The sequence below is a fragment of the Oryctolagus cuniculus genome, chromosome 12 (assembly GCF_051225735.1).
Source record: "Oryctolagus cuniculus isolate XC-2025 breed Fujian yellow rabbit chromosome 12, ASM5122573v1, whole genome shotgun sequence".
NCBI lineage: Eukaryota > Metazoa > Chordata > Mammalia > Lagomorpha > Leporidae > Oryctolagus > Oryctolagus cuniculus.
In genome coordinates, this window is record NC_142878.1 from 86,713,598 (window position 1) to 86,730,548 (window position 16,951).

The 16,951-nt window shown below is 38.1% G+C and overlaps 1 protein-coding gene across 16 annotated transcripts in view; it reads left to right on the forward strand.

Moving 5' to 3' along the window:
• The window catches only part of USP3 (ubiquitin specific peptidase 3), a 100,648-nt gene that overhangs the window by 34,663 nt on the left and 49,034 nt on the right, over positions 1-16,951 (forward strand). For 6 of the 16 annotated variants that reach the window (XM_002718174.6, XM_089310534.1, XM_051821900.3 and 3 more), the window contains 2 exons: positions 7,212-7,272; positions 11,404-11,535. In XM_002718174.6, the coding sequence (XP_002718220.1) occupies positions 7,212-7,272; positions 11,404-11,535 (193 nt within the window). Of the gene's footprint in view, positions 1-1,930; positions 2,105-5,084; positions 5,130-7,211; positions 7,273-8,353; positions 8,471-11,403; positions 11,536-16,951 lie in introns of those variants that run through there. The other 10 variants (XM_051821897.3, XM_070054359.2, XM_089310531.1 and 7 more) reach the window with 5 other exon arrangements.

Genomic DNA, 16,951 nt, shown 5'->3' on the forward strand with positions numbered 1-16,951 from the left:
AGCTCCTGGCTCCTGGCTTCATATCGGCGCAGTTCCAGCCGTTGCGGCCAATTAGGGAGTGAACCATCAGGTGGAAGACCTCTCTCTCTCTGCCTTGCCTCTCTCTGTGTAACTCTGACTTTCAAATAAATAAATAAATCTTTAAAAAAAAAAAAAACACAAAACAAAGTAGAGGCTTAACCTGCTGTGCCAGAATGCTCATTCTCTGTTCTTCACAATAATCGATAGTTTAAAGCCAATATTTTTCATTCTATTTTGTAATTATCTTGGTTACATTAGAGTCTGTTAATTTGGATAAAGTGTGCTTAAGTGGAGTGAATACTGCCCAAAACAATGCCAGGTTTTGGCTTCAGAATCTCCCATTGCACTCTCTTCTCCATAGCTTCATAGCCTTCAAATGTGTTTCTGGTGTGAATGTGTTATGTTCTCACGGAGGACTGTCATGTAAACAGCCAAGACCAATTGTCCTATCACACAATTGTCCTGTCTTCCTATTATTTTTTTTAAATAAAGGTTGGTTTGTTTGTTTGAAAGGCAGAGTTAAAGAGAGATGGAGAAAGAGATCATCCATTCACTGGTTCACTTCCCAAATGATCACACAATGATCACAAATGATCACAACAGTGCTGGGCTAGGCCAAAGCCAAGAGCCAGGAGCTTCTTCTGGGTCTCCCACGTGGATGCAGGGGCCCAAGCACTTGGGCCATCTTGTGCTTTCCCAGGCCATGGCAGAGAGCTGGATCAGAAGAGGAACAGGCGGGACATGAACTGGGATGCTGGCAGTGCAGTCAGTGGCTTAATTCAGTGTGCCACAACACACCCCTTAACCACCACCACCACCACCACCACCACCACCACTTGCTCCTCTTCTTCCTCCCCCTCTTCTTCTTCCTCCCTCTCCCCCTCTTCTTCTTCCTTCTCCTTCTTCCTCCTCCTTCTTCCTTCCTTCCTCTTCTTCCCGTTATTTGAGAGGCAGAGTTACAGATAGATGGGGGAGAGAGAGAGGTCCACCTTATGCTGGTTTACTCACCAAATGGGAAGTGTAACTTAGTCTGCCACAGCAATGCTCCCCCTTTCTTTAAGCAAAAAATTAGATCAGTACTTGGAAGTATTAAGAATATCAACAGCTACAACACACACACACACACACACACACACACACACCCTTTACAATTACTGAATGGTATTCAGTTAGCAGAACAATTATTTAATCTATATCAGAAAGAACTGAAGATGGAAAAACTCCCATACTCATGTAGCAACTTTGTGTTGGCTTTAAGTTTCTGTGCCAGTTTCCAACCCCCGTAGTGTACCAGGCAAGATTCATGGCTGTTGAAAATACTACAAGGACAGGGCTATCTAAAGACATATTCATTAGTATATTAACTCTACCAGAAAAAAAGACATTGTACATTTAAAACAAATGTCATACAGCCTTCATTTTTTTTTTATTTAAAAAGAGTGATTTTTTTATGGGTTAAATGATTTATAGACAAGGAAAAAAACTGCCAGATCAACTTACTCATCTTCATCTTCTTCCTCCTCCTTTTTCTTGGTCTTACAAACCCCCCCCCCCTTTTTTTTTTTTTTTTGCTGTGTCAGGCTTTCCTTCAGCTGCATTTGCAGCAGTATCCCCTTTGTTTTTCCTGTGGCTGAGCAGCTCTTCCCTGAGGCTGCTTGTCATCTAAGCAGTGTTACTTACATTGCTCCTGGTTTCTGCAGCATCACCAAAGGATAGGCATAGATGTTCTTTGATTGGGGACTATACTCAGAAAAGAATGCAAAGAAGAAAGCAGAAGGAAGCCTCTTGTGTGTGTTTGGGTCCTTGGGCTTTTTTGCTTCCCCTGTAGGAGGCATATAGATTTTCTTTCTCTTGCATAACGAGCCGTGTCCACCTTTGCCATGTCTTAGAATTTTCCTTTCTTTTGCAGACACGGTCTTCCACCTCTCTGAGGCCTTCTTAGAGAACTCTGAGAGCAGCTGACTGAAGCATCCGAGTGTCAGTCTGCAGGAAAAGCACTAGGATGACAGGTGCTTCTCTGCTTCTAAGGCTCTCTCTTGCCCACGCCTGCTAACTTTTCCTTAGTGAGGCACAGGGCTTCCTGGTGAGTGCCTATCCAGCTCTCAGTTGCTGGGGCTCTGTGTACTGCAGTGCCTGTCACATCTTAACTTTCTTACAGATGATATTCAGGATAGAAGAAACCAGATTTATTGACTCAAAGTCAGGTTTTTTTTGAGATTTACTGAAGGCAGAGTCATTTGTTTTTGGGAGTCAATACTTTACTCTCTTGTTTTCTTTCCTCCTTCCTGTCTTAAGTATTTTTTATTGTGGTCTACTTCACATAATATGAAATTAACCGTTTTAGTTACTTATAATTGTTAAAGATTTATTTATTTGAAAGGCAGAGTTACAGAGAGATCTTCCATCCACTGGTTCTCTCCCCAAATGGTCACAATGGCCAGGGCTGGGCAAGGATGAAGGCAGCTGGATTAGAAGTGGAGCAGCCAGGACACAAACTGTCGTCCATATGGGATGCCAGCATCTCATATAGCAGCTGTCGGTGATGGTACATCCATAGTTGTACAGCCACCACCTTTTTTTTTTAAGTTCCAAAATATTTTTATCACACCCAAATAAACTCCATACCTTTAAGCAGTTACTTTCTATTCTCTCTTCCCCTCAGCTTTAGGATATCTTTTTAAAAAATTTTTTTTGTAAAGATTTATTTCAAAGGCAAAGTGAGAGAGGGAGGGAGGGAACTTTGCATCTGTTGGTTCACTCCCCAAATGCCTGCAATACCCGGTTCTAGACCAGGCCAGAGCCAGGAGCCAGGAACTACATCTGAATGTCCTACACTGGTGGCAGGGACCCAAGTACTTGGGCTATCCACTGCATCCTAGGCACGTGATCAGGGAGCAGAATCAGCAGTGTGGAGTGACCAGGACTTGAACCAGGCACTGTAATATGGAATTGGATATCCAAGCAGTGGCTTGACCCACTGCCACTGTAATGCCCACCCCCTTTTAAAATTTGAAATTAAAAGATTAAAGCAGTTACTGAAACTTTGTGAGATAATTAAGATATTAGAACATTTATAATGCACAGTTCTAAATGCAGTAACATACATTCATATACTAATAATAGAAATATAACTTCACAAAGTTATTTGTACTAGTTTGTAGATTTGTAAATATAAAGGAGGAAAAAAGGAATACTTGGTAAGAAACACATTGAGCAATGTCACTGATTTTGTTGTAGATTTCTTTTGGTTTTATAAAGAAAAAATCTTTATATTTAAAAATTATATATTAAATGTATTATATATTAAAAGAACAAAATCTTTATAATCTATAAATTGTTAAATTTGGACCAACTCTACTATGATAACATTGTCATTTATTTCAGAATAATGTTCAATTTCAAACGTTTTTTTTTTCCATATTGGGTTACAACTTTTTTTAATGTTTACTAAGAGAAAAAGATTGGCTACAGAGCAAAATTAAAACATTCATAGTTTTTCCATACTGCAAATCATACCTCAAACCATGAATACCTGTTCAAGTAAACTGCATTCTAATTTACATTTGTTAAGTTTTTATTTTATTAGAGAGAGAGAGATTGATCGATCTTCCATCTGCTGGCTCACCATCCAAATGGCTGTAACAACATGGGTGGCTCAGGCCAAAGCTAGGAGCTCAAAACTTAATCTAGGTTTCCATGTAGGTGGCAGGGAAACCAAGTACCTGAGCCATCACCCACTTTCTCCCAGGGTGTGCATTAGCAGGAAGCTGGAATTGGAAGCAGAGCTGGGACACCAACCCAGGCATTCTGAACTATAAATCATATATATATATATATATATATATATATATATATATACATACATACACACACACATATATATATAGTGGTTAGCTTGTAGCAATATATATATATATATACACACACACACACACAGATATATATATATAGTGGTTAGCTTGTAGCAAAATACATATATATATTTATTTGCACCACCACAGAAGGGTGCAAATAAAATGATAAAATGTCTCCCTTACAATAGACTTACTATTTACCTACCTAAAGTAATTGTTACCAGTTTGATAGGTACTCTTCCATTCCTTTCTGTTACGCTACTTAGATATACATAAAACAGAACTGCACTCGACTGAGTAAGAAACTCAAATGAATTTCAGGGATGTCCTGGCAGTTAATGTAAACATGTTGAATGCACTAAGGAAAGACAGGGTGTTTTGCCAACAGAGGGGGATTTCCTTACTCAGAGCTTTTGTTTTCAAAAATAGTAAAAGCTCTGTGCTGGCCGGTAGCAGAAGCCCTTAGGTGGTATATCACTATGCTGTCCTATTTGCCCCTCCTCTCATACAAATATAGAACAAACATGATAATCAAAGATTCATGAAACTCATTAACAAGGGAACCAGCAGGATGTTAAAATTGGTTCCAAGAGCTTTTGGGAACTGAGTGTATGTGTATATAGATATTGAAGAAAGCACTGAAATTAAATTGGTAGACCAGGAATAAAATTGGTTACTATCCACAGGGTACTAAAACCGTAACCTTTGGAGTTTGTTGGTAGAAATTATCTCTGTTGGGGCCGGCATTGCGATGTAGCAGGTAAATCTGCCACCTACCACGCCGGCATCCCATATAGACACTGGTTCGAGTCCCATCTGTTCACTTCCGATCCAGCTCCCTGGTAACGTGCCTGGGGAAACAGTAGAGATAGCCCAAGTGCTTGGGCCCCTGCACCCATGTGGGTGACCTGAAAATGTTCCTGGCTCCTGGCTTCTGCCTGACCCAGCCCTGGTCGTTATGGCCATCTGGGGAGTGAACCAGTGGATGGAAGATCTCTGTCTCTCCTTTCTCTCTGTAACTCTTTCAAATAAATAAATCTTTAAAAATTATCTCTATGAAATAAATATCTTTAAGTTTACTTATAGCTTCATAAACTGGGCCCTGGTCAGTACTGAACAGTGGGTCGAACAGTGGTACTCTGAAACGTTGAAGGGATTTGCAGTCCTTGATTTGCCTTCTCTCCTGTTTTGTTATCTTTTTCTTAACAGTGAGAAAGACCTGTTGTGGTGTGTGATAATTTGAGAGAGATGGAGGTGAGGACCAGATCTTGGAAGAGCTTCGTATAGTAGACTGAGAATTTAAGCTTTCTTTCAACAGATGTTTACTGAGCACTTACTAAGTGGCATGTGGTGGATTTATTATCTTGAATGTGTGATTGTGCTGTCTTGCCCCAGGCAGCTGACTAGTGGTTTTCATGAGGCTATAATTAAGGAGTCGCCTAGGAAGCTGCTTTTCTCAAAATAGACATGTTCTTTGCTCTACTCCTGTGTAGATGTCATTGTCTGAGTAGAATATAGGTGTTTTGAAAAAGCTTTCCAGGTGATTTTTTTTATCCCTCCTTTGAAAATCATGGTTATGGCCAGCGCCGTGGCTCAATAGGCTAATCCTCCGCCTTGTGGCGCCGGCACACTGGGTTCTAGCCCTGGTTGGGGCGCCGGATTCTGTCCCGGTTGCTCCTCTTCCAGGCCAGCTCTCTGCTGTGGCCTGGGAGTACACTGGAGGATGGCCCAAGTGCTTGGGCCCTGCACCCCATGGGAGACCAGGAGAAGCACCTGGCTCCCGGCTTCGGATCAGCACAGCGCGCTGGCCGCAGCGGCCATTGGAGGGTGAACCAATGGTAAAGGAAGACCTTTGTCTCTGTCTGTCTCTCTCTTTCACTGTCCACTCTGCCTGTCAAAAAAATAAATAAATAAATAAATAAATAAATAAAAAATCATGGTTATATATACCTTTCTCTTTTTTTAACTGAATGAACAGCAGGAACATTTTAATCATTATTAATTACATTAATTATAATATTTACATTATATTATAAATTTTGATTATTTAATCATTTTAATCAGTATGTTAAAAGTTTACACACCCTTGTTTCACCTCTGAAATACTTAAAATTTTTTGATTACACCATCAGCAAAATTATTTACAGTTGTCATGTATCTTATGATACTGAGAATACTTCAGGAAAGTTGGGATTAGTCTCCATAATTATTTCACTAGTTTATATCTCTTAATGAATAAACAGAGTTGTTCTTTAAGGTAATATCATAGCAAAGACATGATGAAAAGACTAGACTTTAAAATACTTTTTTAAAAGATTTATTTATTTATTTGAAAGTCAGTTACACAGAGAGAGGAGATGCAGAGAGAGAGGTCTTCCATCCTCTGGTTCACTCCCCAATTGACTGCAACAGCTGAAACTGTGCTGATCCAGAGCCAGGAGCCAGGAGCTTCTTCTGGGTCTCCCACGTGGGTACAGGGGCCCAAGCACTTGAGCCCTCCTCCACTGCTTTCTGAAGAACATTAACATTAGCAGGGAGCTGAATCAGACGTGGAGCAGCCAGGACTCGAACCAGCTACACTACAATGTCTGCCCCCCAAAAATACTTTTAATGGGAAAATAGCGATAAAAATGAATAAGTAATAAAGGAAAAAGTGTTTATATGTTTACCAATGAGCAGACATTGTGGAAATGCACATAAGCTCTTTTCAGTATAACTTGAATTAGGTAGCTGTATTAGTTAGCTTTTGGTTACTTTAACTTTTAAAATACCTGAGAAGAGCTAACTTGCATAGGAAAAGAGTTGTTTTCACTCATAGTTTTGGAGATTCGCAGTTCAAGATCCGGCAGCACCATTGGTCTGGCATCTGGGCAGTGATGCTGGAGTGTGTCGAGAACAGTCACATGGAGATCCAGGAGGCAGGGAGAGCAGCTGGCCCCAACTCAAAACTAACCCTCTCTGGAAAACTACCTTCTGAGGGCACATTCAGCAATCTAAAGACCTTCCACTGGGCCTAACTCCCAGACACCGTAATTAGATCAAATCTCCACCCTTAAGCCATTAACCATTAATGTTAATCCATGAACCATTAATGTAAGACTTTGGGGACCAGGCCCCCAACATGTGGGCCTTTGGCTGACACCTAAACTAATGTCAAAGCTGTAACAGCAGCCATTTTGTGTGAATGCATTCACAGAGCAGGGATTTGTGATTTCAGTATGCCTAAGCAGCCATGGAAATTTTAACTGGATCACAGGATATGTGTTACAGATTAGGGAAAAAAATTTGGAAATAACATGATACAATTGGTATATTGTGTATTTTTCTTTTTATTAGTGTGCCGGTCCAACAAAAGTCCCTGGGTCTGTTTGACTTGTTCAAGTGTCCACTGTGGAAGGTAGGTGACACACTTATTACTTCACTTTCCTATTTTCTTTTTTTAGTTTGCCTCTAAGATTTGTGTCAAAGCTTTATTCATTTGGATTTATTTAGTATCATTGTTAATCATGGTTTGTAATTCTCTCTAGAGCTTATCTCTCTAGTCGACTTACTTTGTTCTGTGATACAGCTGGGAATAACCTGGGGAAAAAGCTTTTATATTGGTACTCAGAAGAATTAGTTTCACGATTAAGACAGTCACCAATAGTTGATTTGAAAAGATGAAATAATGAAACTTTGGAATGTTAAAATAAGCTTACCTAGTGTGTGTTTTAAAAACTTTTTAGTAAGATAAAATACAAATGCACACAAAAGTAGAGAGTATAATTGAACCCCATGTTCTCATTACTCAACTTCAGTATACTTCAACATAGTCAGCTTTGTTTCACCTATTACCTACTCCATCCCCTTCACTGATTTTTAAATCAAATTCCAGATATCATTCTTGTGGGGAAGACATATTTATAGATACAAGGCATTTCCTTTGAAAATGACCTCTTTGTGAAGTTCATTATTAATTGCTGTTTAAGATGTACCAACGTTTCATCGTTCCATTAAAACACTTTGCCTCTGTTGACTTAAGAGTCCTAATTCCATCCCATCCCAGTTCAAGACTGAGCATTTCCTCCCAGGTCTTGGCTCCAAAGTGGTGTTGCTTAAATACTTGAGTAATTCTTTTTCTAACACAAACTCAGATATCAGCCTCTGTGTTCCTTTGCTCTGATAGTAGCACATTTATTTCTACTGCTCCTTTAGCTTACAAACTCTACTCTAAATTTACTTTAAAAGTTTAATAGCTTAGCAACAGGGAGATGGGAAGTCACACAGGCTGAAATGTATGTTGTGTTTATCTGGAAAATTACTCCTTTGGTATTTTTTAGATCCTCATTGCATGAAGAGAGCATCTTTGTTCAGTTAATTTTCAATTTTTCACATTTTGAGTACTATAGTTGAGTATTTTTTCCCATGTACACTTGAGCACCGTACTAAAGTGTATAGTTCATATCTTAATTGTGGCTATTGTGGTTTGAAATCTCTAGGATTTGGGAAACCTGAAAATACTTTGTACAGATAACTTTTAAAAAAAAAAAGAAGAAAAGTAGAAGCACTTAAATTCTGCACTTGAAGAGACAGATTCCTCTCCTAGATTTTGAGAGGTGAGAATTATAATACAATAAAACTTATGCAATTCTGTTCTCCAGTTGTCTCACAGTGCTCTACAACCTAAATCTTGAAGGTCATATGCCCATAAAAAGACCTGACAGACTCTCAGAAATTGGAGAGATTAATGTTCTCAAAATAGCAAGCAATAAACTTGTACATAGGTTTTAGAAAATAAATTGAAAATTCTAAACTCCACAGGTAGAGTGTTTCCAAGCTTAAATTTAGAAATTTGACATAGTTTTGGAGAAATACAATTGATTAAGCAGAAAATTGACAGTAACTGAATTTGAGTCTCCACTTATGCAACTGATTTCCTTTTTTTATAGATAAATTTCTTATCCGTTTTTTTTAAAGATTTATTTACTTATTAAAAGGCAGACAGAGAGAGAGAGAGAGAGGTCTTCTATCCACTTGTTCACTCTCCGAATGGATGCAGTGTCCGGAACTGAGCTGATCCAAAGACAGGAGCTTCTTCCAGGTCTTCTATGTTGGTGCAGGGGCCTAAGGACTTGGGCCATTTTCCACTGCTTTCCCAGGCCATAGCAGAGAGCTGGATCGGAAGTGGAGCAGCCAGGACTCGAACCAGCACCCATATGAGATGCTGGCACTGCAGGCAGTGACTTTACCTGCTAAGCCACGGTGCTGGCCCCAGTTAATTTCCTTTTATCATGTAATCTTGGGTGTTGATTATCAACTATACTGGTTTTTCAATAAATTTAGAATACTTGTCTATCTTGAGTATTTTTTCAACTAGGAAACATAGTTTATCAATAGCATATTTCAGGAATATATCCTGTTGGTCTTCATGACACGGTCCCATTTATTTTTCAAAATTTTGAGATTGTTTTTAAAAATCTGTGAAACTTTTCCTGTTGTGCTGTAAACTAAAAAGGCTACTACAGTCGTTAAAACCCAAGACTTGATGAGGGAAATGTTCATTTTTATGGTAACTAATTTATACAAAACTCTTAACATCTGACTACTGTATTTGAGTAATAGCCAAAACATTACTAATAATATTATCAGTAATCACACTTCTTACCTCATCCCTGGCACGTATAGGAATCATTTAAACATCCTATACATTTGGAGAATGGTGTTGTAATTAACTGATTTATAATTTCATTGTTCAGTACCTTTTCTTTGATTTTGAAGGTGCTTCTCACAAATATTACTATTGTTTTTCATGGTACACTAATCTAAGAGTAGGGGATTAAAATGATTAGATATAAAACCTTTATGATACCTTAGAGTTTACCTTTTTAATTAAATAGCGAGTATTCCTTAAGCTATGCAAAAACATGTTTTGATTATATTTAAATTCTGAATAGATAATAGTTAGGCATAGATAAGAAAATGCTGATAAAATTACTAACATTCATTTGGCATAAGCCACAGATCATTTAATTTAATCACCAAAGAATGCATGAGACATAAGTACTGTACCATTTTCTGTATTTTATAGATGGAAAAACAGAGAGGTTAATTAACCAAGCTCATATGCCAGGAAGTAACAAAACCTACTTTTGAATCCAGCAGTTTAGTTTTTGAGCATATGCTCCTAATCATTATTTTACTTTAAAAGTATTTAGTCTGCTTGGTAGAAAGAGGACCTATGGATACACAAATGTTAACTGTATTTGAAGTACAATGGAAGAAAATTGAGAAAAGAACATGATCAGATTCTGAGTTGAGGTTAACAGGATACATTCAGATTTCCTGTGTATAGTAGCTGGGCTTGAAGTTGATGCTCCCTGCTTACCACAGCTGTCCTACTCTGCCTGAGATGAGTGTTGCTCTTGATGCTTAACTTAAGGTACCTCATGATGAAAATATCATCTGAACTCTGTGAGGCTGTTAATCTTAGCACTGTTTAACCAACATTTGTTTTGACCGAGTTTTCAAATTGCCCTGCCTCCTACAAACTGGCTCCTGTCCAGGATTTATAGGACATTTAATAAGGATTTTCACAGGAGGGGTCAGTGACAGGGTTGTGCCTTCTTTAGTTAACAGTGTAGATGCATTTAGGTGTACATCATGTGCATATGAATCCTTATTTTGATTTCATTTTGCTTGCTGTAATAAAGTAATTATTAAATTTAAGTTGGGCTCCAAACACAAAGAAAAGGTAAGGAAATACACAGGCTGGTTACATGATATGGTGGGTTCAATCTTTGTATATGTGTTGGAATGTTACACTGTCTCCTTAAGATGTGCAAATATTGCATGTTAATCCAAAATGTTAAAAAAATTTAAATCGAGTTGGAAAGTGATAACAAAAATTTTTATGAACATAATCAGCCTTTGATTATCTTTGTTCAAGTCAAGAAATAACAATTTTTATAGGCAAAAGATGACTTGTGTTTGGTTTCGGTTGTTTCTAAACAAATACAATTCCCTGTGAGTGGAGCTGATTATTCAGGCATTCAGATAAGAGATCTGAAGCCTTATCAATGAGAAAGAGAAGGAAGATTATTCTGTTTCTCTGCCTCTCATGTTTTATATTAAATGGGAGCCCAGGCAGAGTCTGTGGCCCTGTGGGAAATGGTTGAGTAGTTTACTGCACTTGTCTTAGATAGTAGCCCAAGGTCAGGGTTAGTGGTCTGAGAAAAATTTTATGAAAGAAAACAACTATAGCAAAATCATCAGCAAAGGAGTTTTTAAGTGATAATATCAGTGGCATTGAAACTGAGTTGCATAGATAATGCCTTCCCTTGCCTAATCGGATTCTTGTGTATAACTAAAAGTTGACTGTGGGAGTGGGTTGCAAAAAAAGGAGCATGTTTTAAATATTCATCTTAATAAATTGCTGAATGAACACATTTATAGTTCTTTCTCCTCTTGATTTGATTAGCATTTAATTTTATAATCTCTTACTACTTAAATTTCCAAAGCAGTGTTTAAATTTTTATCTGTTTTTTGTAAGGTATGTGAATGGTCACGCAAAGAAACATTATGAAGATGCACAAATACCCTTAACCAACCATAAGAAGTCAGAAAAGCAAGAAAAAATTCAGCACACAGTGTGTATGGATTGCAGTAGCTACAGTACATACTGGTAAGTGGATATTTTCTGGAAATAATTCTTCTTCTTCCTATGTGTATACAAGTATTCTCCAGTCTTCCCTGGTCTCCCCCACTCCTCTCCCATCTCTAAGCCAGTTGCTACTGTTGTTAGTTCCTTTTAGTCCTGTTGGGTTTCACAGGGCACTGGAGCTGTAAGGAACGCCTCTTCCTTATTCATTCAGATTTCACTTTGCATTGTTCCTTTCAACTTCTAGGCCTTCTTTTCTCTCTCACCCCCTCCCTGCCCCTTGTCCATACCCATAAGCTTCAGAGAAATGAAAATCAGATTCTTTGTTGCTGTTCATTGCAATTTCTTTTTCTTGTATTGTTTTTAATTGAAGAAACTCATGTTCAGAAAGCTCACAACAAACCCCTTTTCCCACTGTCCAGTTAACACTTTGTCATACAGTCTTACAGATTTTAGCTTCTTTGTGTAAAATAAATTGTTTTAACAGACCATCTTCTCCCAGTACACTTCTACTCTGGTACTGTCTTAGAGGTAAATGTCAAGAATTTGGGTATAGACTTTCAGGGTACTTTTTAAAGTATCTCCTTTAAAAGAGGTTGAAGGCTCTGCTTGCTCTTTGTAGTAAATGTATCTGTTTCATATAAGTGAAATCAAGTAGGTATCTGGTTTTGTGACTACTTAGAACTAGGTTATTTAGGTTATCCATGATGTTTAACAATCCATATCCATTTTGTATCATAGAAAGTCAATGTATCTTGAAGGTAACTTGGGTGCAAAGCAAATTTCTTTCATTGACTAGCAGATTGTGAAGAATAATTTTTGTTTTAATAAGTTTACCTTAAAGGAGGATAAATAAGCCATTAGAAATACCTCCCTGGGAGGAGGGGGCAGGAGTTTGGCACAGCAGCTAAGATGTTGCTGTCTTGAAGTGTGCCTGGGTTTGAGTCCCAAGGCCAGCTTATCACTAATTTTGCCCCCCCCACCCCCACCCCGAGAGACAGCAGGTGGTGATTCAAGGTCTTTAAAAGTCCCTGCCAACCGTGTGGGAGACCTGAATTGAATTCCTTGTTTCTGGCTTTGGCCTGGCCCAGAGCCCTGGCTGTTGCAGGCATTTGGAGAGTAAACCAGAGGATGGACTATTTCTGTCTGTCTGTCTCTGTTTATCTGTTCCTGTCTCTCTGCATTTCAAATAAATAATCATGTTTTAAAAAAATCTGGAAATTTTCTCCCTGCCATATAGCCCTTGACTGTCACATGACAGCAGTACTGGGCAGAGAAGGGGATGTAATGGTTCAAATCCCACTTTTGATTCATACTTTCTACTAAACAGGTATGCTAATCCTTTTCATATTGTCCTTAGTTGATAATTATATTGTAAAAAGATGTCTGTTGAACAGAAGGGGAATAAAGGTCCATGATTTTCCAGGTCTTGTACATTTTTACAGATTTAGCATTATTGAGTTTTGGCTATTGAATAAATATCTTAAGGTTTAGTTACTCAGATTACTGCTATGAAGCAACTTCAAAAATTTCATGGAACATGTATACTATGAAAACTGCATATGAATTTGATTTTTTTTTGCACCAAAATTAACTTGTAATTCCATTTTCCACCAATTTTAGAGATCCTGAAGGTGTGGAAGTGCTCAAACTAAAAAGGGACTTAGATGAAGATTTCCATAAAAATTGTAATCTTCTCACAGCTTCCACACAAGGGCTATTGCTTAGCTTATTGTTACTTGCTATTGTGAGACACTCCTTTCTACCAAAGTTAAACATTAGCCAGGCTGTTAGAGTATTTTCATTAATTTTCTTTCCTTTCCCTCAGGAAACTTCTGTGCTAGAATGACATAGCTACCTAATTACCGAACCATGTATGTCTGTGTATTAAGTATTTCTGCTTTAGACAGCAGAAATTAAGATGATTCTTGAAGTATCTATCTCACAATCATTGTCATAGGTCATGTCAAATTATGCAACCCACATTTGGAAAACACTCATTCTTCTTGATTTTCAGTTAGCAATGTGCTTAGATTGCTGATTGGGGAACTTTGAAATAAGATTACATCTGTGTGGTATAGCAAGAGTGTAATTGGTTTTCTTGGTATCCGTAAGTCCGTGAAAAAACTCTTTGAAGAAATTTTTTTTTTTTATTTTTATTTTTTTTTTGACAGGCAGAGTGGACAGTGAGAGAGAGAGACAGAGAGAAAGGTCTTCCTTTGCCGTTGGTTCACCCTCCAATGGCCGCCGCGGCCGGCGCGCTGCGGCCGGCGCACCGCGCTGATCCGATGGCAGGAGCCAGGAGCCAGGTGCTTTTCCTGGTCTCCCATGGGGTGCAGGGCCCAAGCACCTGGGCCATAGAAATTTAAAAACTATCTTAACAGAGTGGAATATTATTTGTAGCACCCTTTAAAAGTCACTGCTAGTGTATTTTAATATTTTTATGTACTGCATTTTAGGGGAATGCATTTATTAACTAGAAATAGGAATTTCCTTTGTTTTACATTGATGTAGTCTGCTAAAGTACATGTCATTTCATGGCCAAATTAGAATTAAATGGAAAATCTTGAACCTCAGGGAGCATATGCCATGGCAGAGCCTTCCTGGCCAATTGCCAATCTTTTGTGTGAACTTATACAGAGCTCCAAGTGTATGGATACCCAGAGCTTCTGAAATACAGGAAGGGAGCTGCATCTGGTTTCATCGTCATCTCATTTGTGTGATTTAGAACAAGATTCTAGAGAATCATTGAGTAGCATTACACCAGTGCCCTAAAAGGAATCTATGATAGTTGTGAATTGATGAGACTGTGGTATAAATTAACATTTCTTCATACCTCACCATGATTAATAAATAAACGAAAAGAGAGTTCTTTTGTTAGGGGGTGTGTGTATTTTCCAGTGCACTTTAGTAATCGAGCATATGCATTTTCCGTGTGCATAAATTTCTTGCGGTAAGAGCTGAAATGGTTGTCTTCAGAGGTGCAATACTGTTGTATTCCATTTAAAGCATTTGATGACTGTATCCAGTGTTTGGACCTTACCTAATGTTAAAGTTGCTTCTGCAGTGTGCTGTGCTCTAGAGAGGCTGTGATGTGTATGCTGAGGCTTGCAGCTTTCCTATCTTTATTTTCTCTGCAGGAGTCCCTGTCATGTTTTATTTTTGCTTATCCTTTATGACGTTATCAACCCCTTTTCCCCAAGCTCCAATGCAGGTGGATATAATCTCTCCTGAATTTACAGTTCTTGAGATATGTGTGATTTCCTGCTCTGCACTAGTTATTTGTAAGTGTCCATGGGAACTGTAGAAACCATATCTCAGATCTTTGTATTTTCTCTGGTACTCAGTGTCTGATGCAGACTAAGCAATATATGTTTGAAAGACTGAAATTCGTTAACTGTCTTCCAAAAAATGGAGAAAGTTATACCACAATATAATATTGTGTCCTCTAACCATCTTGGAGAACTGACAAGCTGTAGAACATTTTTTCCTGCAGAATATTTAAACCATGACATAGGTGAGATTTTGTTTCTCTCCCAAGATAGATGCTGTTGCAAAGCAGCTCCCTTTAGTTCTGATGTAAACAGAGCGTTCCTGGAGGAAGGTGGACTGTGTTAATCAAACGAAACAATGTAAATCGGTCACTATTTCAAGAGCAGGAAAGCAATACCAAAAGGAATAATTCTGATTTGACACAAACCACTCTTAAGGAGATAAATAGATTAACATGAAACTAAGAGGTAAATGAAGATTTCAATAAAAATATCCCCCAAGATTTTCACAAGGTTTGGTGTTCAGTTTACTGTTTGTTAAGTAATGCTGCTTTTCTTCCCATTCAGTTTCCCTCCTCTAGCCAAATGGAACTATATGTGGTATATATTATTATGGTTGAAAAGAAGCCAAGACTAAAATTAGAAACTAATTTCTTATATGGGTAGACATTTGGAGTTAATAGATTTAAAATGCCAAACAAATAATTTTTTGACATTTGACAGCTTTGTCAACATTGATTCATATTAATGACAGCTGAATTTCTGAGAGAGAAGAGTTATGAAAACAGTATTAAAAATAAATTACTGGAATATTTTCTTTCTAACAGGCAATATTTTAAAGAATCATTTCAAATAGAGAAATATTATTAAAGGTGAATCAGTTCATTTGTCTAGAAAAAGAGGCTTATATTTCAGATTTTAAACCTTATAATAGCAGTTTTACAGTTCAGGTTTACAGAAATAAAGCCCTTATTTATAGGTTTAAATTGAAACTGAGTTTTTTTTAAATACTTATTTATTTATTTGAAAGTCAGAGTTACAGAGAAGCAGAGGCAGAGAGAGAGAAGGTCTTCCATCCACTGGTTTACTCCCCAAATGGCTGTAATGGCCGGGGCTGCGCTGATCCGGAGCCAGGAGCCTCTTCTGGATCTCCCATATGGGTGCAAGGGCCCAAGGGCTTGGGCCACCTTCTGCTGCCTTCCCAGGCATATTGGCAGGGAGCAGGATCAGAAGTGGAGCAGCCAGGACTTGAACTGCCGCCCATATGGGATGCTGGCACTGCAGGTGGTGGCTTTCCCCACTACACCACAGCGCCGGCCCCAATACTGAGTCATTTTTTTTTCTCCTGAGTCATTTTTAAGGCAGTTATGAAAACATTTTAATTAACTTTATAAATTATTTGGATGCAAATTTTCAGTATTGCAAAAAAAATTAGAGAACAGGCAGAATTATTTAAAATAGTACTTTGAAGTTTAAAAAGAAATTTTCTAACAGAAGTAGTCTAAAAACATAAAGCATTTCCTTAATAAGCTCATACTTCTCTGTTTTAACAAAGGATATGGATTTCTATGCAGGTATACTCTGATTTTTCATAATTGGCTAATTGGATGGCAATATGTATGTCAGAATTTATTAAGAGAATTTTAAAATACACTTGTTTTCTAAAAGAACTTTTCTGTATTTTAACATTTGTGAGTTTGAAATAGATGCAGTGACTATAGTATTGGATTTTTTTTTCCAATGGTTGCTGTCATTTATAATAAAACCAGAGGTCACAGTTGCCTCTTAGCATCCAAATGTTGTAAGTAAATGAAGTGGACATTGAAACTTAGTGAAGGATCTGCTGTTGTCTATTTTTGAGAGTTTTTTTTTTTTGCATAAAAGGAGTTTTTTTAGTTTTTTTTTTTTTTGGTATTACTATTTTTTATTTTCAAGATTCTGCTTATTTGAGTGTAGAGCCACAGACAGGAGGAGAGACAGAAAGATCTCTTATCAGCTGGTTTACTCCCCAAATGGCTGCAACAGCCAGAGCTGGGCCAATTAGAAGCCAGGAGCTGCCTCCAGGCCTCCTGCGTGGATGCAGAGGCCCAAGCACTTGGGCCATCTTCCACTGCTCTCCCAGGCCACAGCAAAGAGCTGGGTCAGAAGAGGAGTGGCCAGGAAATGAA